This window comes from Mirounga leonina, unplaced genomic scaffold, assembly GCF_011800145.1.
Source record: "Mirounga leonina isolate KUSES-001 unplaced genomic scaffold, KU_Mleo_1.0 Mir_91, whole genome shotgun sequence".
NCBI lineage: Eukaryota > Metazoa > Chordata > Mammalia > Carnivora > Phocidae > Mirounga > Mirounga leonina.
In genome coordinates, this window is record NW_023270839.1 from 26,008,468 (window position 1) to 26,030,999 (window position 22,532).

The window sequence follows — 22,532 nt, forward strand, 5'->3', positions numbered from 1 at the left end:
TCTCTCTCATTCTCTCTCTCTCAAATAAATAAATAAAATCTTAAAAAAAAAAAAGACTAAACTCATACTTAAAGTCCCTCTGAGTGCAAAATCCATGCTTTTAAACACCACACTATAGTGGCAACGATTAAAAACCTGCTAACATTGGAAATGAACCACATGGTTCCAGGCATCTTTATGGCTTATCCGTGTCACACTGGAATCACACTTTCAGAGCTCTGTCTTTACCATTATAGTTTTAAAGTATGATCATTTTCCTTCATTGTGCATTTAACACTATTTTCTAAAACAAGCAAATACAGAAAAACTGTATGTATTCATTATGCTATTAGTGATCAGTCAACATTTGAGTTATGGAAAGAGATTAATTACTTCAATCCTACCAATTACTGTCTAGATTACACCTAGTCCCTCTTAATATCTTTATCATTTCCTGGAATTTCATTTTATGATATTCATTTTATTAATTCATTTTATGATATTCATTTTATGATATTCCCTTTAAAAGTTCTATTCTTCACAGTATCCAAATGATTCAAAATCATCGGCAAATGTGATTGACTGCCAGAATGTATTGTAAGTTTACTTTGTCACATGTTATTATTAGCAGAAAAGGACAAAGAGTAAGAAACAATGGAATGAAGGTTTGAAATATATTTTTGCTAAGTTTTCTGGAGGTGTTTCTGCTGTTATTAGTGTATAAATACATGTTTTAAAGCATTTTAAATTCAAGAATCATTCCCATAAATATTTATCAACTTAAAAGCAATGAAAATCTGTGTTATGGTGGATAATCCATTCTAAATTCAACTATCAAGTAAATGCAAGATTCTTATCACTATCACTTGATACAGTAATGTGTTAAAGTCTGTCTAGCAATATTTCCCAGAAATTAACTAATTGAATAATTAAACATTTATGAAACATTGACTACATACAAGACATAGCATAGGTGCCAATTTTAAGCAATATTAGACCTAAAAATGAAGTGATAACAGCGTGTCCGTGTTCCACAGAACAAACTCCATAGGGATTTGAAGTTGAATGGGCAGCACAGCACTGGTTGAACATTTAGAAAAACCATGAAGAAGAAATGGACTTTCGTTGTAGTTTTTAATAAATTGAAAGGGAAAAGTAACATATACTTAATTAAAAGAGAAAGCCACCAACTTCCAAGACCTGTTTTGTGGTCCCAGAAATCTCAAAAATAACCCAAAGAATTTATTTCTTACTTGCTGTCGATGAGCACTTCAGATAGCCGATTATTCACTTGATTATCACTCTTATGGCGAAACTGAAAGTCAAAATGTTTGTGGGAAAAAAAAACATATTAAATCATACTTTGTCAGCACAAATAGGAACACTAAAAATACTTTGAGTTCATCTGTTTGGACAATATCACCATCAATCCAAAATTACTAATTTAAGTTTATGCTTACCTTGAACCCACCTCCATGTGTTCTAAATCTGAATCAATATCCTTCTCCCTAACCCTTCTCTGGGTGTTACCAATGGAACAAGTTGAGCCACATGCTCTTCTAATTCCCACACATTTTTAGGTGCTTCTAAGAAGACAATATGCTCTTTACTTGGCCACACAGTTCCAGAGAAAACTATATTTTGAGATCTTCAACAAGGAAAGGAGGCTTCCATTTCTCTCACATATGTCCTCAATACTTCATTGGAACATCAGTCATTCTTTTGTATGGATTTCTTTGAAGCCAAGAAATTACTTGTAATAACATGTATTTTTATTCTCCAGAAATTCTAATTGTTAACAGTAATCTTATGAAACACTGAGCATTTAAAACAAAACTCAAAATACAATACTAAACCACATTTGGTATGGATTTGTTTTTTTATGCCCAAGCGATACTATTTCTTATTGTATATTCCAGTAATGTAAACATCTTATACTGCTTAGAAGAATCCAAGTACTATGAGCACTATACTAAACTCATAAATTAACAGCCATTCAGATAAGACTATCATCAAAATTAGTGCTTTTCCATTAAAAAAATTCAAAATATCAATATCACAATATATAAGATGCTTCAACCAGTCCTTTTCTTTTTTAATATCCTTCCCAAATCTATTCCAATCTCTCTATTATGCTATGCCCAGTGCATGCAATTACCCTGACTGCCAGGTATAAGTTAAAGGATATTTATCAGGTAAAATACGATACTTAGCATTTGCTAACATGAAAACATTTATAGTATCAGTAGAGGACTAAATTAAGTCAGCCCATCATTGGCATGCAAACTTCTCCTTCCCAATAGAATAGAAAAATTATTTTGTCTGAGTATAGCTTTGATGAGGGTGTTGGATATTTTGTGTTTGCTCCTCTATATCCACATCCCATCTTCTCCACTCTACCCTTGTTATGGGAAGCTGACCTATAAGGTCCTTACCCTCTGGCTCCTGGTTTGCTTTGGCCAGTAGTTGGTTGTGGCAGAAGATCAGAGTAGCCAGAGGAGACAGAAATGGGCTATTTTCCCATTCAAGCTAAGTTAGCTTGAAGGCAGGCCCAGCTGTCATGAGCAGAAGTCAGATACAGGTAACTGCTTCCTCCCTTTGTCCCTTCAGACAGAGAAGTAGTATGGCCATCTGTGTTACTAAACTACGTGCTTTTGACAACTTTTCTTTTGCCCTTTTGTAAATAGTGCATTCATTATTAATCTTTCTTCAACCTTACTCATTTCAGGGTGACATCACTTTCCTGCCAAGACCCTGACTGATAAATATATCTGGTTATTGAACCCATACACATTATCACAAAAATAAAAGCATATTCAAGAATTAACTGCAGTAGAGACAAAAAGGAGACTTAGTATTTAGTCACATCTGTATCTAACCAGAAAATAATCCCCTAAACGGACTGGCTGGGAATCACAGAAAAGGACCTATCAGTTCACTCCCTGAAAGCTGAGCAGTTTATTCTCTGGGCCTCAAAATAAACCACTTTCACTTCAGCTCAGGCTTTGCCAAGAAGTGCTGGTATTGGAACAGAATCTGGTAGGAGTGGAAATGGTAGTCTCATGCCCAGGCTGACTCTTCTTGACAATTTCTACTTTAGAAACAGATATGAAGGCTTAGAGAAGAACTATCCAGGACAGGAAGGGAGCAGAGGACTAGCATTGATTGTATACCAGACAGGCTCTGTGCAAAGTGCTTTACACATAGCATCTCATTTTGTCCTTCCAACAGTTGGGGTGTCATTAGCCACATGATACAGACAAGGAAGGGTTCAGAGAAGTGGTTTCACTCATATCATACTGTTAGAACATAGTAGGGTAAGGTGTCTCTCTTCAAAGCCCATGTTCTTTCTAGTCTACCATTTTACTCTACTACGAATTGTGACTATAACAAATAAGACATTTAAAGCCAATATGTAGAAACTCAAGCATCTAAATAAGTACTATTTCCCTGAAAGATCAGATATTGTGGAAAAGACACACATTTACTCCAAAGTTGTCATTATGGAAATCATTGTTAAAATTTCTTCTCCTAGAATTACTTGGAGCATTCTTTGGAATATCCTCTTATTCTTTGAAGATGGAGCTATTTACCCTTAGGAAAGACATGAAGGGATGTCTTATGTTTGGAAATATACAAAAGCTTCTCCTAGAAAGCAGGTAGGGTAGAGTGCCTGGGTGGCTCAGATGGTTAAGCGTCTGCCTTCAGCTCGGGTCATGATCCCAGGGTCCTGGGATGGAGCCCCACATCAGGCTCCCTGCTCAGCAGGGAGCCTGCTTCTCCCTCTCTCTCTGCCTGCCGCTCCTCCTGCTTGTACTCTCTCTCTGTCAAATAAATAAAATCTTTAAAAAGAAAATAAAGCAGGTAGGGTAAATATGTTTTTTAGGGGCTGGGAAATGGCATTTGTTTCCAAAGCTGGGTGAACACAAAATTACAAGATTGGCTTTCTTCTGTACCTTGTACACTGACCATGAAGGCAACTCTATATGAGGAGCTCCAAAGTACTGTGAACAATGGCAATCTCACAGGAATGAATAAATTCCAAGCTGACCACTTTTAAGTGACATGTTCATTAGTATGAACAGGTCCTGTGTGTTAGTTAAAAATCATGCCTCAAAAAAGAAAAAAAATCCTGCCTCAAAGGTTATAGTCACAATATGAACCATGAAATACATGAGGCACTTCATTAAAAATGAAGAGAGTCATATCTTATGTATCCTATAGAAACATGATATATGAAGACAAACACATTATATACATGGACAATTTTCAAATGAGTCACATCAAACTGTTGATTTATCAAAAAATTATACATAAGATCCAAAGGGGTACGTGCACCCCAATGTTTATAGCAGCAATGTCCACAACAGCCAAACTATGGAAAGAGCCAAGATGTCCATTGACAGATGAATGGATAAAGAAGATGTGGTGTATATACATACAATGGAATATTATGTAGCCATCAAAAGGAATGAAATCTTGCCATTTACAATGACATGGATGCAACTGGAGGGTATTATGCTGAGTGAAATAAGTCAATCAGAGAAAGACATATATCATATGATCTCACTGATATGAGGAACTCTTAATCTCAGGAAACAAACTGAGGGTTGCTGGAGTGGTGGGGGGTGGGAGGGATGGGGTGGCTTGGGGATAGACATTGGGGAGGGTATGTGCTATGGTGAGTGCTGTGAAGTGTGTAAGACTGTTGAATCACAGACCTGTACCTCTGAAACAAATACATTACATGTTAAAAAAAAAAAAGAAGATAGTAGGAATGGTAAAATGAAGGGGGGCAAATCAGATGGGGAGACGAACCATGAGACTATGGACTCTGAGAAACAAACTGAGGGTTCTAGAGGGGAGGGGGGTGGGGGGATGGGTTAGCCTGGTGATGGGTATTAAGGAGGGCACGTACTGAATGGAGCACTGAGTGTTACACGCAAACAATGAATCATGGAACACTACATCAAAAACTAATGATGTAATGTATGGTTATTAACATAACAATAAAATTTTTTAAAAATTATACATAAAACAACTATGAGGAAGGATCATATGAACCAACTTGATAAGCACAAATCTCCCCATCTCACTTACCCATACTCAACCACTCTCAGTAGGGCTGGGTTCCCACAGCCTCCATGAAGTCTTCCCTAATCCCTAATTCACACTCCACCTCCACTACCAACTAGCCTTTGAAGGGCATCTTCCTCCCACAAAGAACCAAGGTGCTTTGTTTTTTTATGATGATTCCTAACTTTTTTATGTCATATTATTGTTATTCGTGTACATGTCTCATTTTCCCTTGCTGGATTTTAAGCTTTTTTTAACTTCAGGTTCTGTGTTGCTTTTTATTTTTTGTGGGGTTTTGTTTTTTTGTTTTTTGTGGGTTTTTTTGCATTCCCCATATAGCTTAGCACAGAGGGGTGTGAATAAAGGCCAGTGTTCCAAAGCCAAACCAACTCAGGTAGACTATAAGTTAAACCCTAGAACAACCACTGTATATATGCCTACAAAGCCAATAATAAAGAAGGAATCACAAATATACTCAGTCTAAAAGAAGAAAAATGGAACAATGAACCAATGAGGCATACAGAAAGCAGTAACAAGATGATAGGTTTAAATCTAATCATAATGATATTCATATTAAATGTAAATGGGTTAAACATTCCAATTAAGAGATTTTCAGATTGTATAAAAAAATCATTACCTAGTATATGCTATCTACAAGACACCCACTTTAAAGACATAGATAAGTTAAAAACAGACAACAGGAAATATGAGTTCACAGAAGAAGCTTAGGTTAGGAATATAAATATATAAGTCACTGGCATATAGACAATTATTGAGGCTAGGGCACATGCAATCACTCAGGGTGAGAATATGGCTCAGTCCATGAAGCGTCTGCCTTCGGCTCAGGCCATGATCCTGGAATCCCAGAATGGAGCCCCACAGTCTGGCTCCCTGCTCGGTGGGGAGTATGCGTCTCCCTCGCCCTCTGCCCCTCCCTCTGCTCCTTCTCTCTGTCTCTCAGTCATTCTCTCAAATAAATAAATAAATAATTTTTAAAAAATAAATTTAGCATGTTTGGTTTGTGCAAGACTGTGTTTTAAATCTTTGCATTTTAATGACCTCCCTTGGTTTATGCAGACTTCAAAATTCTCTATTGTTTTATACTTCACTTATTTACATTAGTTGCCTGACTTTTGAAGTGATTTGATTTTGCAACTCCTGGTATAATGAGCATAGAATGTGAGAGTACCTAACATCTACCAATTCCCAAAACTTAGAGAAACACATAGGATATAGGATAAATAATACTTCCCTGGGTAGAAGCAAATTTGTGTTCTAATTCTGCTCTTACCACTAATTGGTTGTATGATCATTAGCAAATCACTAGTTCTTTAGAGACTTTGGTTTCCTCATCCATAAAATGAAGGAGTAAGTCTAATTATTCAAGCCCTCTTGCCTTTAACATAAACAGGCTCTGGTTCTATGACATCTGTATTAGTCACTAAACAAATAGCAAAAGAGTTTTATATAATACTGACCAAAAGAGCTCCATTCAAAAATTCCAAATGGATCCCAATTTTTTATTTTTTTTATTTTTTATTATTATTATTTTTTAATGAGAGAGAGAGAGAGCACATGAGAGGGGGGAGGGTCAGAGGGAGAAGCAGACTCCCCGCCGAGCAGGGAGCCCGATGCGGGACTCGATCCTGGGACTCCAGGATCATGACCTGAGCCGAAGGCAGTCACTCAACCGACTGAGCCACCCAGGCGCCCCCCCCAATTTTTTATTTTTGAGAGGTCACAATTGAAATCAAAACCTCAAAAATGCTCAAAAGCAAATACTCACATAGTCATCTGTGGCATCTTTGACAGCTGTCATAGTTATCACCAAGACCAAAGGCACAATGGTGGTAAACCAGGTCAAGGAGGAGATTTCTGGAATCAGCTAAAACAAACATTTCACATAGTTTAAGTCTTTTAAGTTAGGAAATACGTCTTCCAAATTTTGTCATTATATACCACTCACAGAAAGTAATGGAATTATATTCAGTTATTGGTACAAATGCAGAATAACTTTCAATAATTATTTGCATTCACTTATAAGACACACAGAAGTATCACTGAACCAATTTTCAGGCTATTTGACACACACAAAAAAATTTTATACCAACTTGAGAAGTAAGCTTCTTGAAATCTTTCAGATAATCTTTCCCCAGAATGATACATGTCACTTGCCTTTTCTCTGCTTCTCATCTCAACTTTTAACAATTTTACTAACTTCTCACCAATTCCAAAAGAGATTCTTTGAGCATCTACTTTGCACCAAATACTGTGCCAAGTACTTCCCATATATTATGTCATTTGACCCTCAGAAAGTTCATTGAGTTAGATTCTGTACCAGAGTTGTCTTGCACACACCCATAGGATTTGTATTCCACGTAAATAACACCCCCAGTGCACAACATAGAATACATTGTGAATAGTGCCCTGGAGTCAGGAAATGCTGCAGCCCTAGGTTATCGTTTTCCCATTTTGTAAATAAGTAACTGAAAGGTCACTCTACTGGGTCAAGAACATACACTGCTAAAATTTGAACCTAGATATATTTGCCTCCAAAACCACCCACATGAGAGAGACATAATGACAGTTGAGAGGATTCTCTTAGAAAGGTGGTTTTCTTTTTTTTTATGTTTTATTGGGGTTTTTTTTGTGTGGGCGTGTGTGTTTTTTTATTTTATTTTATTATGTTATGTTAATCACCATACATTACATCATTAGTTTTTGATGTAGTGTTCCATAATTCATTGTTTGCATATAACACCCAGTGCTCCCTGCAGTACATGCCCTCCCTAATACCCATCACCGAGATAACCCATCCCCCCAAACCCCCCGCCCCTCTAAAACCCTCAGTTTGTTTCTCAGAGTCCATAGTCTCTCATGGTTCATCTCCCCCCTCTGATTCCCCCCTTCATTTTCCCTTCCTTCTCCTAATGTCCTCCATGCTATTCCTTATGTTCCACAAATAAGTGAAACCATATGATAATTGACTTTCTCTGCTTGACTTATTTCACTGAGCATAATCTCCTCCAGTCCCATCCAGGTTGATGTAAAAGTTAGGTATTTATCCTTTCTGATGGCTGAGTAATATTCCATTGTATATATGGACCACATCTTCTTCATCCATTCATCTGTTGAAGGGCATCTCGGCTCTTTCCACAGTTTGGCTATTGCGGACATTGCTGCTGTGAACATTGGGGTGCATATGGCCCTTCTTTTCACTACATCTGTGTCTTTGGGGTAAATACCCAGTAGTGCAATTGCTGGGTCATAGGGTAGCTCTATTTTTAATTTTTTGAGGCACCTCCACACTGTTTTGCAAAGTGCCTGTACTAACTTGCATTCCCACCAGTAGTGTAACAACCTTTCTCTACAACCTCTCCAACATTTGTTGTTTCTTGCCTTGTCAATTTTCTTGCCATTCTAACTGGTGTAAGGTGGTATCTCAATGTGGATTCCCTGGGGAATGCTACCAAACATTCAAAGAAGACATAATACCTATTCTCCTGAAGCTGTTTCCAAAAACAGAAACAGAAGGAAAGCTTCCAGACTCATTCTATGAGGCCAGCATTACCTTAATCCCCAAACCAGGCAAAGACCCATCAAAAAGGAGAATTTCAGACCAATATCCCTGATGAATATGGATTCCAAAACCCTCAAAAAAATCCTAGCTAATAGGATCCAACAATACATTAAAAGGATCATGCACCACAACCAAGTGGGATTTATCTCCGGGATGCAAGTGTGGTTCAACATTTGCAAATCAATCAATGTGATAGAACACATTAATAAGAGGAAAGAGGAGAACCATATGGTCTTCTCAATTGATGCAGAAAAAGCATTTGACAAAATACAGCATCCTTTCATGATTAAAACTCTTCAGAGTATAGGGATAGAGGGAACATTCCTCAAGTTCATAAAATCCATCTATGAAAAACCCACAGTGAATATCACCCTCAATGGGGAAAAGATGAGAGCCTTTCCCTTAAGATCAGGAACACGTCAAGGATGCCCACTCTCGCCACTATTGTTCAACACAGTACTAGAAGTCCTAGCAACAGCAATCAGACAACAAAAAGAAATAAAAGGTATTCAAACTGGCAAAGAGGAAGTCAAACTCTCTCTCTTCGCAGATGACATGATACTTTATGTGGAAAATCCAAAAGACGCCACCCCCAAATTACTTGAACTCATACAGCAATTCAGTGCATACAGAAATCAGTGGCTTTCTTATACACCAACAATAAGACAGAAGAAAGAGAAATTAAGGATTCGATCCCATTTACAATTGCACCCAAAACCATAAGTACCTAGGAATAAATCTAACCAAAGAGGCAAAGAATCTGTGCTTAGAAAACTATAGAATACTCATGAAAGAAATTGAGGAAGACACAAAGAAATGGAAAAACGTTCCATGCTCATGGATTGGAAGAACAAATATTTTGAAAATGTCAATACTTCCTAGAGCAACCTACACATTTAATGCAATCCCTATCAAAATACCATCAACTTTTTTCAAAGAAATGGAACAAATAATCCTAAAAAGTGTGTGGAACCAGAAAAGACCCCGAGTAGCCAGAGGAATGTTGAAAAAGAAAAGCAAAGCTAGCGGCATCACAATTCCGGACTTCCAGCTCTATTACAAAGCTGTCATCATCAAGACAGTATGGTACTGGCACAAAAACAGACACATAGATCAATGGAACAGAATAGAGAGCCCAGAAATGGACCCTCAACTCTATGGTCAACTAACCTTTGACAAAGCAGAAAAGAACGTCCAATGGAAAAAAGTCTCTTCAACAAATGGTGTTGGGAAAATTGGATAGCCACATGCAGAAGAATGAAACTGGACTATTTCCTTACACCACACACGAAAATAGACTCAAAATGGATGAAAGACCTCAATGTGAGAAAGGAGTCCATCAAAATCCTAAAGGAGAACACAGGCAGCAACCTCTTCAACCTCAGCCGCAGCCACTTCTTCCTAGAAACATCACCAAAGGCAAGGGAAGCAAGGGCAAAAATGAACTATTGGGACTTCATCAAGATAAAAAGCTTTTGCACAGCAAACCGTCAACAAAACCAAAAGACAACCAATGGAATGGGAGAAGATATTGGCAAATGACATGTCAGATAAAGGGCTAGTATCCAAAATCTATAAAGAACTTCTCAAACTCAACACCCAAAGAACAAATGATCCAATCAAGAAATGGGCAGAAGATATGAACACACATTTTTCCTAAGAAGACATCCAAACGGCCAACAGACACATGAAAAAGTGCCCAACATCACTCGGCATCAGGGAAATCCAAATCAAAACCTCAATGAGATACCACCTCACACCAGTCAGAATGGCTAAAATTAACAAGTCAGGAAACGACAGATGTTGGCGGGGATGCGGAGAAAGGGGAACCCTCCTACACTGTTGGTGGGAATGCAAGCTGGTGCAGCCACTCTGGAAAACAGTATGGAGGTTCCTCAAAAAGTTGAAAATAGAGCTACCCTACGACCCAGGAATTGCACTCCTGGGTATTTACCCCAAAGATACAAATGTAGTGATCCAAAGGGGTACGTGCACCCAATGTTTATAGCAGCAATGTCCACAATAGCCAAACTATGGAAAGAGCCAAGATGTCCATCGACAGATGAATGGATAAAGAAGATGTGATACATACATACACACACACACACAATGGAATATTATGCAGCCATCAAAAAAATGAAATCCTGCCATTTGCAACGACGTGGATGGAACTAGAGGGTATTATGCTAAGTGAAATAAGTCAATCAGAGAAAGACAATTATCATATGATCTCACTGATATGAGGAATTTGAGAAACAAGACAGAGGATCACAGGGGAAGGGAGGAAAAAATGAAACAAGATGAAACCAGAGAGCGAGAAAAATCATAAGAGACTCTTAATCTCAGGAAACAAACTGATGGTTGCTGGAGTGGTCGGGGGTGGGAAGGACAGGGGGCTGGGTGATAGACACTGGGGAGGTTATGTGCTATGGTAAGCGCTGTGAATTGTGTAAGACTGATGAATCACAGACCTGTACCTCTGAAACAAATAATGCATTATATGTTAAAAAAAAAAAAAAAAGATAGTAGGAAGGGAAAAATGAAGGGCGGGAAATCGGAGGGGGAGACGAACCATGAGAGTCTATGGACTCTGAGAAACAAACTGAGAGTTTTAGAGGGGAGGAGGGTGGGGGATGGGTTAGCCTGGTGATGGGTATTAAGGAGGGCACATACTGAATGGAGCACTGGGTGTTACACGCCAACAATGAATCACGGAACACTACATCAAAAACTAATGATGTAATGAATGGTGACTAACATAATATAATAAAATTAAATTAAAAAAAAAAGAAGTCCTAGTAACAGCAATCAGGCAACAAAAAGAAAAAAAGGTATTCAAATTGGCAAAGAAGAAGTCAAACTCTCTCTCTTTGCAGATGACATGATACTTTATGTGGAAAATCCAGAAGACTCCACCCACAAATTACTAGAACTCATACAGTAATTCAGTAATGTGGCAAGATACAAAATCAATGCACAGAAATCATTTGCTTTTTTTTTTTTAAAGATTTTATTTATTTATTTGACAGAGAGAGAGATAGCTAGAGCAGGAACACAAGCAGGGGGAGTGGGAGAGGCAGGCTTCCTGCAGAGCAGGGAGCCCGATGTGGGACTCGATCCCAGGACCCCAGGATCATGACCTGAGCCGAAGGCAGACGCTTAACGACTGAGCCACCCAGGTGCCCTCATTTGCTTTCTTATACACTAACAATGCAACTGTAGAAAGAGAAATTAGAGAAACGATTCCATTTACAAAGCACCAAAAAACAAGATACCTCAGAATAAACCTAACCAAAGACATAAAGGATCTATACTCTAAGAACTACAGAACAGTCATGAAAGAAATTGAAGAAGACACAGAAAGGTGGAAAAACATCCCATGCTCATGGATCAGAAGAATAAACATTTTTAAAATGTCTATGCTACCCAGAGCAATCTATACCTTCAGTGCCATCCCGATCAAAATTCCAATGACATTTTTCAAAGTGCTGGAACAAACAATTCTAAAATTTGTATGGAATCAGAAAAGACCCCGAATTGCCAAGGAAATGTTGAAAAAGAAAAAGCTGGGGGCATTACGTTGCCTGATTTCAAGCTTTATTACAAAGCAGTGATCACCAAGACAGCATGGTACTGGAACAAAAACAGACATATAGACCAATGGAACAGAATAGAGAGCCCAGATATGGACCCTCAACTCTATGGTCAAATAATCTTCGACAAAGCAGGAAGAAATATGCAATGGAAAAAAGACAGTCTCTTCAATAAATGGTGCTGGGAAAATTGGACAGCCACATGCAGAAGAATGACACTCAACCATTCTCTAACACCATACACAAAGATAAACTCAAAATGTAAGACCTCAATGTGAGACAGGAATCCATCAAAATTCTAGAGGAGAACATAGGTAGTAACCTCTTCGACATCAGCCACAGCAACTTCTTTCAAGATACATCTCCAAAGGCTAGTGAAGCAAAAGCAAAAATGAACTTTTGGGACTTCATCAAGATAAAAGTCTTCTGCACAGCAAAGGAAATAGTCAACAAAACAAAGAGGCAACCCACAGAATGGGAGAAGATATTTGCAAATGACACTACAAACAAAACGCTGATTTCCAAGATCTATAAAGAACTTCTCAAACTCAACAGCCAAAAAACAAATAATCAAGTCAAAAAATGGGCAGAAGACATGAACAGACATTTCTCCAGAGAAGACATAAAAATGGCTAACAGACACATGAAAAAATGTTCATCATCATTAGCCATCAGGGAAATTCAAATCAAAACCACATTGAGAAAGGTGGTTTTCAAATGGGGTTAGATATGGAGCTGCTTCAGAGCCATCAGGTAGGAAAGAGTGGGGTGGATACGGTCAGTATGGAAATCAAGCCCCAACAAAAACAGCTCTAAACTAAATCAATCTTATAAAATAGCTTCCATATAACATTAAGAAAAAAATTCAAAATCCTCTGAGGTACCAATAAAAACATTGGCCTGAGTGGCAAAAAAGCTAGATTCTAGTCCTAGTTCTATCATTGACTCATGGTAAAAGCTTTACACATTACTTAACCTTTCTGGATTTCATTTCTTGATCAACAGAAGAAAGGAGACTGGACTAAACCATCCCAAAGTCTCCTTCCAGATACAAAATTCTGTGAGCAAGAGCCTTTTGACTATACACAGAAAGCCATCAGAGAAATGAGCTCAAAATTCTGGAATGACATAAAGAGTTATATAATGAAACCAAAAGCAAATTCATGGGGGGGGGGGTAAGAAATCTTGGATTCCAAAGTCTTTTCAATAAATTGTAAGGTATACATTAACTGTGGGATTTCTGTTGTTTTGTTTTGTTGTGCCTGTTCAGCACCCATTTCTTTTCAAGTATACCTTAGGAAACTATCTCACCCCTTCTACTGTCAGTACATACAATGTTGGCAGACTCATTCTATTCTGGCTCCACATTTTGGCATGCGATCTAGGTCAAGACAACTGTTGCTACAAATTCTTGAGCCACCATGGTTAGTTTATGGATAGTGATGTAACTCAGCATGGTCCGGTGAGAGCTAATTGCAAGATTGGTTTTAACAACCAAAAAAAAAAAAAAAAAAAAGATTCATTCTCTTTCTCTCTCCTTCTCTCTCTCTTTTCAATGTTGGGGTTGAAGCCAGGAGAATAAAGGTCTAGAGCTTTCAGGGGCCACCAGGTAAAGAGGACCTGGCTGAGTAAGGCCAACATGAACGAAAGAGAAGCCATATCCTAATGAAATAGTTTGCCCATGAATCCAGTCATACATGAAATGAGATATATTCCTAAATATATTTCCTTTTTGCCTAAACAAATTTAGGTTTCTGATACAACCAAAAGATTCTTAACACAAATATTCAATTAAATAAAAATAGTATTCAAAGCTATTAATCTGGACTGTGCATATCTAACCCATCTTTTTACCTTCTAAAATTAACACAGAGCCCTGCACATTTTGAATGTACCACTTTGGTCTGATTAAATTACTCTAAAATAAATACTAGGTAAATAACCAGCTCTCATGAACTGTTTATGTATATTCTTTGATTTATGCATTTTATTTCCTAAAATATCAGTAAAAGCTGAAATTTCATCTAAGCTCATATTTTAGTCAGATGGGAGAAAAAAGGAAGTTTATTAACTACCAATTAACCACCAAAAACTGTAAAAAATAGTCACTCTACAATGAAATAAGATATAGCATACACCATTTATTATATATATAAGAGATGCCACTGTTCTTAAAAGCAAATGAAATTTGCCCAATTATGTTCCACTAACTACTGCTCAGCTAGACTGCCTCAACTCTGGCACACCCACACTGTGAACTCGAGAAGGAGATAAAGAAAGGAGGGAGGCTATAGACAGTAATTATTAGGATTTGGTTTGGTTCAAATAAAGTACATAGCTGCATTCTAAAATGACCTCAGTGTTTAAAATGATGAATGCACTAGTTTTTACCCATTCCTAACCCTCCCACATTTGTGAAAAGAAACAGCAAAAATAACATTCGAAATCTGATAAGAATGGCTTTACCTAATCGTGAACATTTAGCTGAGTGAATTAGCTTACTTTTTCAAATTATATGAATACTTTTAACAAACAGATGATGAAGAAATACAACCTAAACATTACCTGTAAAATCAGAAGGAAAAGGAAATAGGCATTTGCCACTCTCTGGAACTGTTCAAATAAATTAATTGGCAAGAAGGTAAGAATGTTGTACTTGGATGTGTGGATACGATTATCCTGAAAAAGAAATAGCATCATGTTAGATTGGGGCAAGGCATTGCTCATTATCAGACAGCTCTAAAACTTACAAGGCTAAACATTAATTATGCCAGAACAAGACCGATTAACCAATTATCTAGAAAATTTTAAGTTTTCTTGGCCCAAGGTCTTTATGTTTCCCAAGATGACACTCTCCTGATATAGGTGAAATCACTGGCCAGTGCCATAAAATCATCCATGATTTAAAAATGTATCAAGTACAATACCTGCCCCTGAGATATTTTACTCTTATGCATTCATTCATTTGGCAAATATTGCTTGAGCACCTACTGTATGCAGACACTGAGTTTATGCTGGGGCCCGTGTGGTTGGAAGAAACTTCAGGGATTATCTGGTCCACCTTCCCACCCTTTAGATAACTCTGACAAAGGGATCCTAGGCCTGTCTTTGAAAGTCTGTGATGGAAAACTGACCACCGCACAAAGCAGCCTATTTCTATTTCAGATTTGGAACTGCTAGAAAGGTCTATTATGAGAAACCCAAATCTGCCTCCCTGTAACTTTTTACCATGTGCCAAATTCCATCTCCATGATCACCTACACAATGTCTAAGCCCTTTATATGTTGGAAACCTTCAAATATTTGAAGACCACTCACAGGACTTCCCAAAATCTTCTCTACTCTGATTCAGGCCTTCTCAAACCCCTCAGCCACTCCATGACTTATTTAATAGACATCTCTTCCTGATCAGTTGCTTCTAGATTATCCCAACCTCTCTGCATCTCTCTTAAAACATGCTGCACAGAACCAAACACATATTGCAGATCTGATTCAACCAGCCCAAGTACAGTAGAGACTTTGATGTTGTGTGTTCTGGACTATTGTATTAACATACCTTAAAATTTCATCAGCATTTTAGCAATTGTATCTCTGTTGATTGAGTTTGGATGAACTAAAATCTCTAGATCATTTCTTCATAAATCACTATGAAATCAGGTCTCCCCTTCCTAAACATTTATAGTTGATTTTTTTTAAATACTGATGTACAAGATCTTTCCCTATTATACCAATCTAATGAAAAAAATTAATTTTGAATATACCATCTTTAACTAAATTTTTCTGCCATCAAAAATTTTCAAACATGTGGCTTTTATACATTCTTCCAAAGCTATAGACTAATACATTTCAAAGGACATGAATAAAGACCAAAAAATATATATTTTTTAAAGATTTTATTTATTTATTTGACAGAGAGAGACACAGCGAGAGAGGGAACACAAGCAGGGGGAGTGGGAGAGGGTTAAACAGGCTTCCCGCGGAGCAGGGAGCCCGATGCGGAGCTCCATCCCAGGACCCTGGGATCATGACCTGAGCCGAAGGCAGACGCTTAACGACTAAGCCACCCAGGCGCCCCCCAAAAAAATATTTTTAATTAAAAAAGATAGGTTTCTGTGCTGATGGTGCTCTCGCAAACATGGTGAACATTTCTAAAACCACTGGGCTTCCTGCAAGGAGTGTAGTAAGCACCAACCCCACAAAGTGACACATTTGAGAAAGGCAGATTCTCTTTATGTCCAGGGAAAGCAATGTTATGACAGGAAGCAGAGTGGCTACGGTGAACAGACTGAGCTGATTTTCTAGCAAAAGGCTAAAACTACAAAGATTGTGCTGAGGCTTGAATATGTTGACCCCAACTACAGATCTAAGGGAATGGTGGCTATTAAGAGATGCAAGCAGGGTCGCCTGAGTGACTCAGTCAGTTGAGCATCTGACTCTTGATTTTGGCTCAGGTCATGATCTCAGGGTTGTGAGACTGAGCCCCCATGTGGGGCTCCATACTGGGCATGGAGCCTGCTTAAGATTCTCTCTCTCCCTCTACCCTTCCCCCATCCCCATGGGCATGAGCATTTTGAACTGATAGGAAATAAAAAGAGAAACTGCCAAGTGATCCAGTTCTAAGCTTCATATTTTGTTATATTATGAAGACAATAAAATCTTAAGGTTATGTTCACTTCAAAAAATTAAAATTAAAAAACAATGGCAAACTACTAGAGACCTCTCCAGAGACTGTTAACATCTTTTTCAGTTGTTTATATAAAACATATTCAGCTTTATTTAACCATTTATAAATGCATGTAACTATACGCCCATGAGGCTTAACTCCATCTTCTCTACAAAGATAGCAAAATTTGGGGTGATAAGTCTTGCTGAAATTCTAAAGCAATATGCCCAGAGATTTTCCACCCACTCATATTTTAAAACTGAGGTTAGTTGGTGACTTATTTTAAGTGAACACTTCCAGTAATCACTATTACTGTTATTAAAGAAAATATGGGCACCTGTTAAAATAGCCCTTTTTTTGAGAGAGAGAGAGAGAGAGAGAGAGAGAGAGAAAGCATGAGTGGTTGTGGTTGGGGGTTGGGGGAGGTGTAGAGGAAGAGGGAGAGGAGGAATCTCCAGCAGACTCCATGCCCAGTGCAGAGCCTGACACAGGGCTCCATCTCACAACCCTGAGATCATGACCTGAGCCAAAATCAAGAGTCGGTCACTTAACTGACTGAGCCACCCAGGTGCCCCTTAAATAACCATTTTTAACATTTATCAGGAATCAGTGTGTCTAGCTCTGCAACAACAAGCTATGGGAGAATAAGAGAGGTGCCAAGCAAAGAGTTCCCAGCTTAGTTGGTCTGATACATAGTCATGTACTGAAAACTGTTCTGTAAGCTGATGATGAGTATTTTACAGTGAGCTATCTACTCAAGGTCTGGGTTGGAAGGGAGGCTGTGAGAACTGTCAATCATGAAACATATTTCTAAGGAAGGAACATGGAGAAAATAGGAGGAGGAAAGCTAAGGAGAAAAAGCAGTTAACTAAAAAAAAAATCTTATTTCTGTTTTATATTTTCTTCTAAGTTGAAACTAAAATGAGGTTAAGCCTGTATCTTGTAAAAGGACAGATGGAACATCTGCTGGGAAGCTCAAAACCATGACAGGAATTATAAAGAAATTCTCCTACAAAACTGAAATCCCATGCAGGTGAAAAGCCAATTGTGCAGGACAAAGTGATAATGCCAAAGGGGTCTGTGATGATTTTCTCCTATTTGTTTAACTTGACATATAGCAATGATCGTGACGTTCTTTTGGCTCTGTTGTGACTTAGTCACAGATGATGCAAACCCTCATAGCTATGCCTGGGAACAAAGAACGAGGGCTCCCCCTCCTGGAGTGTCTGTGGACCCATTTACCTTTTTCAATCGAAAGGAAAAAGTGTTTCTATTTCCACTGCCTTATCCAAGGATATGAGTGTAGGTAAGACCTTAAATATTCAGTCATTTCACTGAACCAGCCTATTGGCTTACAGTCAAATTTTAGTACAGTTCATTCCATAATACAGCACAGAAGATCTTCACCTCTATCCTCTTAGCATGACTTTTCCACCATGGACCACTAGAGACATCCCAATTCAGAAGAAATGAGGAAGGGGAGAAGGAAGAAGAGGGGAACAAGGAGAGAGGAGTACATCTGGAGAATCCAAACAGCATCTTTAGTGCTGAAAGAAGCCAGGCTGGAAGTCATGGCTTTAGTTTGTTAGCCAGGTGGACCAGTTAACTGACCCCATGATGAGGTAGACTTAACCACACAGTCGTGGGCAATTCCAGAGCAGCGAGGCCTCCCATGTCATGGGAAAGGAGTAGAGGAGTATCAGAGAATACCCGTTCCCTACAGGGAGCTTGCTTCCAAGAGGAAGATGGCAGAGCTGAGCTGGTGAGGCCCAGATACTCCTCTAAGACTGACACATCAAATAAATAACTCCACTACAAAGTAAGTAAAGGGGTGGAAAGAGAAGTGTCACCCCAATAGAGATCCCTCCACCAGGAAGACAACATCAGGATGAGGAAAAAAAGCATTGCTCCTCTAAAATATATTAATACCGGGGCACCTGGGTGGCTCAGTCGTGAAGCGTCTGCCTTCAGCTCAGGTCATGATCCCAGGGTCCTGGGATCGAGCCCCACAGGAAGCCTGCTTCTCCCTCTCCCACTCCCCCTGCTTGTGTTCCTTCTCTGTGTCTCTGTCAAATAAATAAATAAAATCTTTATAAAAAAAATAAAATAAAATATATTAATACCAAGGCCCTGAGGTGGGCAGAAGATGGCTCAATTAGGGGTCTACAAAAGGGGCCATGAGGGTGTACTACAGAGGTCAGTACAAACTAAGGCTAGAGAGAGTAGTTCCTTGGAATCCATACTAAGAATTTGGGACTTTATCATAAAGACTAAAATTCTAAGTGGAGAGGAAATAACTGAAAAGTTACAAGCAAAGAAGCAACTTGATGAGATTCTAACTTTAGAAGATTAGCCTAGCTACAGGGTGGAGAACAAGTTGGAAATGACATAAGAATAGATGAGAGAACACCAATGAGAAGGTTTTTTAATTAGTCCAGGTGAGAGATGATGGGTGGCTTGGAACAGGGGGTGACAGAAATGTTGACAATGAATAATAATAATAATAATAATAATAATAATAATAATAATAATACAATGGCAGCTGATATATATCAAGCTCTTCCCATGTGTACTGTTCTAAGAGCTTTACAGTTCACAGCTCATTTTAGCCTCACAATATCCTTATGAAATAGGTACTATTATCCTCATCCCTCATAGAAGAGGAATCCCAGGTTTGGAGAGATTAAGTAATTTAAGCAAGATTATACAGCTGATAAGTGGTAGAACCAGGATTTGAACCCAGGTACTCTGCTTTTCAGCAGTGTACTTTCCCAATTCAGGGCAAAGCAGTTCTTTCTTCTGCTTTCAGATCAATCAGCTCTTGCTCTGTCCTCCGCTCTGAATTTTTGGCCTGCTGCCACTTTCTTACCGAGGAAAATAATACCGTATATCTGCATTTTCCTCTTGAGTCAACCCTCTCTGTAGGAACTGTGGTTATCTATTGCCTGATGTATGATTACAGTTTCTTATGTTCTCTTTCAATCCCCCTCAAGAGTGATTCTCTTGGTCCTTGACAAAGTTCAATGCAAGTAAATAGTACAGATAACCACTCCTTTAGCTTTCCAACAGAAGCAGCAGTGGCCAAAGTCCTTTACATTTTAACATTAACTATTTGGTACAGGGAAAGAATAAAGTGAAAATGATAAATTCTTCAAAGGTGGAACATCAAACTAAATATTAGCAAAATGGGAGGCATTATTTTTTATAATGAGATTCTATTGTGTAATCGTATTGCTAAGAAAACAAAGCAAATAGAAAATAACAAACACTGCTAAGTTAGTAAACAGAGCATTTAGGGAGTTATCTAAATTCTTCCACTGGAAACACAAAGCTAATAGTACTTTTCACATACATATTTATAGGACTACTGTGGAGATAAAATGAGATCATAGATGTGAAAGCATTTTTGAGTTGTTTTATGTTGAAAGAATTAGACAAAATAAGATTTTTCTAAGCAATCCCCAAATCATCCAAATAGAAAGTTTAGGAAATTCAATGTACTAGGCAGAATAAACTGGGTATTCCACAGTAACAAACAACTCCAGAGTCTTCATGGCTTAAAATAATAAAGGTTTATTTCTTGCTCATGCTACTTACTCAGCATGAGCCAGCAGGAAGACTCTGTTCACCATAGTTACTCACAATGGACCAGCCACCATCTCAGATACTTCCAATTGCAGTTCCAAAGGGAAAGAGAATGCTCTGTTTCATGCATACAAGTTAATGCTTCAACCCAAATGCTCACAACTCATTGATCAGAAAGAGTCACCACTTGCCCAAAAGGCAGAAAGCCAGAAACACTGATGGACACAACCAGAAATGGAAACTACGCGTAATATTTAGAGAGTGTAAGGCACATCAACTATAAAAAATAAATATCAAAAACCAAACTTAGTGCTACAAATCCATCTTATTTTAATGCTAGGTGTAACAGACATTTGACTATCTTCCCCTTCCCCTCAGCTAAGAGAGCTCCAAATGACTTAGTCTTGTGGTCTGGATGAATTCAATTCTCATCTATAACTCCAGTGTCAGACCCAAATTAGTTTAAGCCAACTACATGGCCCATCTTCCTAATTACAATGTTGAGTTCAGGGATTAGCACATGACCCATGTCAATTCTGGGAATTTGCTGGAGATGCTGGCTTTCTCTTTCCTACTGGATTCCAACCTGGAAGCAAGTGGCCCTAGGGATCACTGACAGCATCTTGGGACCATGGGTGGGGAGGCTGCCAAAAATAAATTCTACACTGAAGATTCAGGGCCAGGAAATGCAGAGAAAGAAACTAGACCAAGCCTCTCCTGAGGCTAGCCCTATTTCTGGACTTCTCAGTTATATGATTTGTTCATTTATTTTATTGTCTAAGTCAATTTCAGTTAATTTTTCTTTTACTCCCAATCAACCAAATACCAGATAAGAACATTAATACATACATACAAGATCAGTTTACATTTTTGTACAGTAGTGTATTTTATCTCTGTATTTGCCTTAAAGAATGAGTCATAGAAGGCCAAGTCTAAATGCATCTGGTGGTTGTCTGGGGACATTGCCTGCGTCTGTGATCCCACAGGCCAAACCCCAGGAGCTTTCGCAATGAGTACCACAGTTTCCACACTCAGAAGATCTTCCCTCCCACATTTGATGAAACATTTTTATGTCATAACAGCTATAAAAAGTAACTGTCAGGAGCTTGAGAGGGAAAGAGCCTAATATTCTTGCCATTAGAGGAGACACATATATGGTACAACATGGATTTTAGAAAGAGAAATAGTCCTGATTCTTTTTTTTTTTTAAGATTTTATTTATTTATTTGAGAGAGAGAGAATGAGAGGGAGGAGGGTCAAAGGGAGAAGCAGACCCCTGCCGAGCAGGGAGCCTGATGCGGGACTCGATCCCGGGACTCCAGGATCATAATAGTCCTGATTCTTAAAGAGAAATTATCTCTAAACCATAAAATAAAACCCAAAAAGAGACGGTATCCACAGAACACTTGCATTAAAAAAAAAAAAAAGGAAGTGGGCTAAAGGCATTTGCACCACTCAGGAAATAAGTGAAACAGCCATGTTTGTGCAAAGGTCCCAGAAGAATTCATGTATGGGACAAATGAGCCTGGAGATTGGGTGTCTGGCACCTCACCGACACCAAGCAGAACCTCAACTCCTCAGTATTAGTGAAATGGTGCCCAGTGAGGAATGTACAGCATTCAGGGCTGGGAGGCATGGCAAGATGATAGTGCTCCTTTATGAACACTGCTGAGTGAGGGTGGAGCCACAGAAGAGGCTTTACAGAGAGCCATCAATAAACATCATCATCGTTACCACCATCACCATCTTCCTAAGGTTTTCCTGAGCCTGGGCTCCACAACGTGAACAAAAGCATTTGTGGGGAGGTAAAGAGGAGAGGGCACATTTCCCCTAACATTCATCCATTCATACAACTAAGGGCATTTCATGTGACAGGCACTGTCATTGAGCCAGGACTACAGATGTGAATAGACAAAGTCTCTACCCTCCTAGAGCAAGTTTGTACTTTTGTTGTGGGGAGAGAGGCAGGAACAAACAAACTTATAAACTGATCACACAGTTAAAGATCAGTGCTATTTAGAAAACAGTGAGCAATAGAACAGGAGCACCTTGAGGTT

At 38.6% G+C, this 22,532-nt stretch overlaps 1 protein-coding gene across 1 annotated transcript in view; it reads right to left on the reverse strand.

The window, feature by feature from the left end:
* ATP8B4 (ATPase phospholipid transporting 8B4 (putative)) overlaps nucleotides 1-22,532 on the reverse strand; it is a 265,650-nt gene that overhangs the window by 176,785 nt on the left and 66,333 nt on the right. Inside the window, exons 4-6 of the mRNA XM_034994445.1 lie at nucleotides 14,794-14,907; nucleotides 6,842-6,940; nucleotides 1,233-1,294 (exon numbers count right to left, since the gene is read on the reverse strand). Coding sequence (XP_034850336.1) covers nucleotides 1,233-1,294; nucleotides 6,842-6,940; nucleotides 14,794-14,907 — 275 coding nt within the window. The remainder of the gene's footprint in view (nucleotides 1-1,232; nucleotides 1,295-6,841; nucleotides 6,941-14,793; nucleotides 14,908-22,532) is intronic.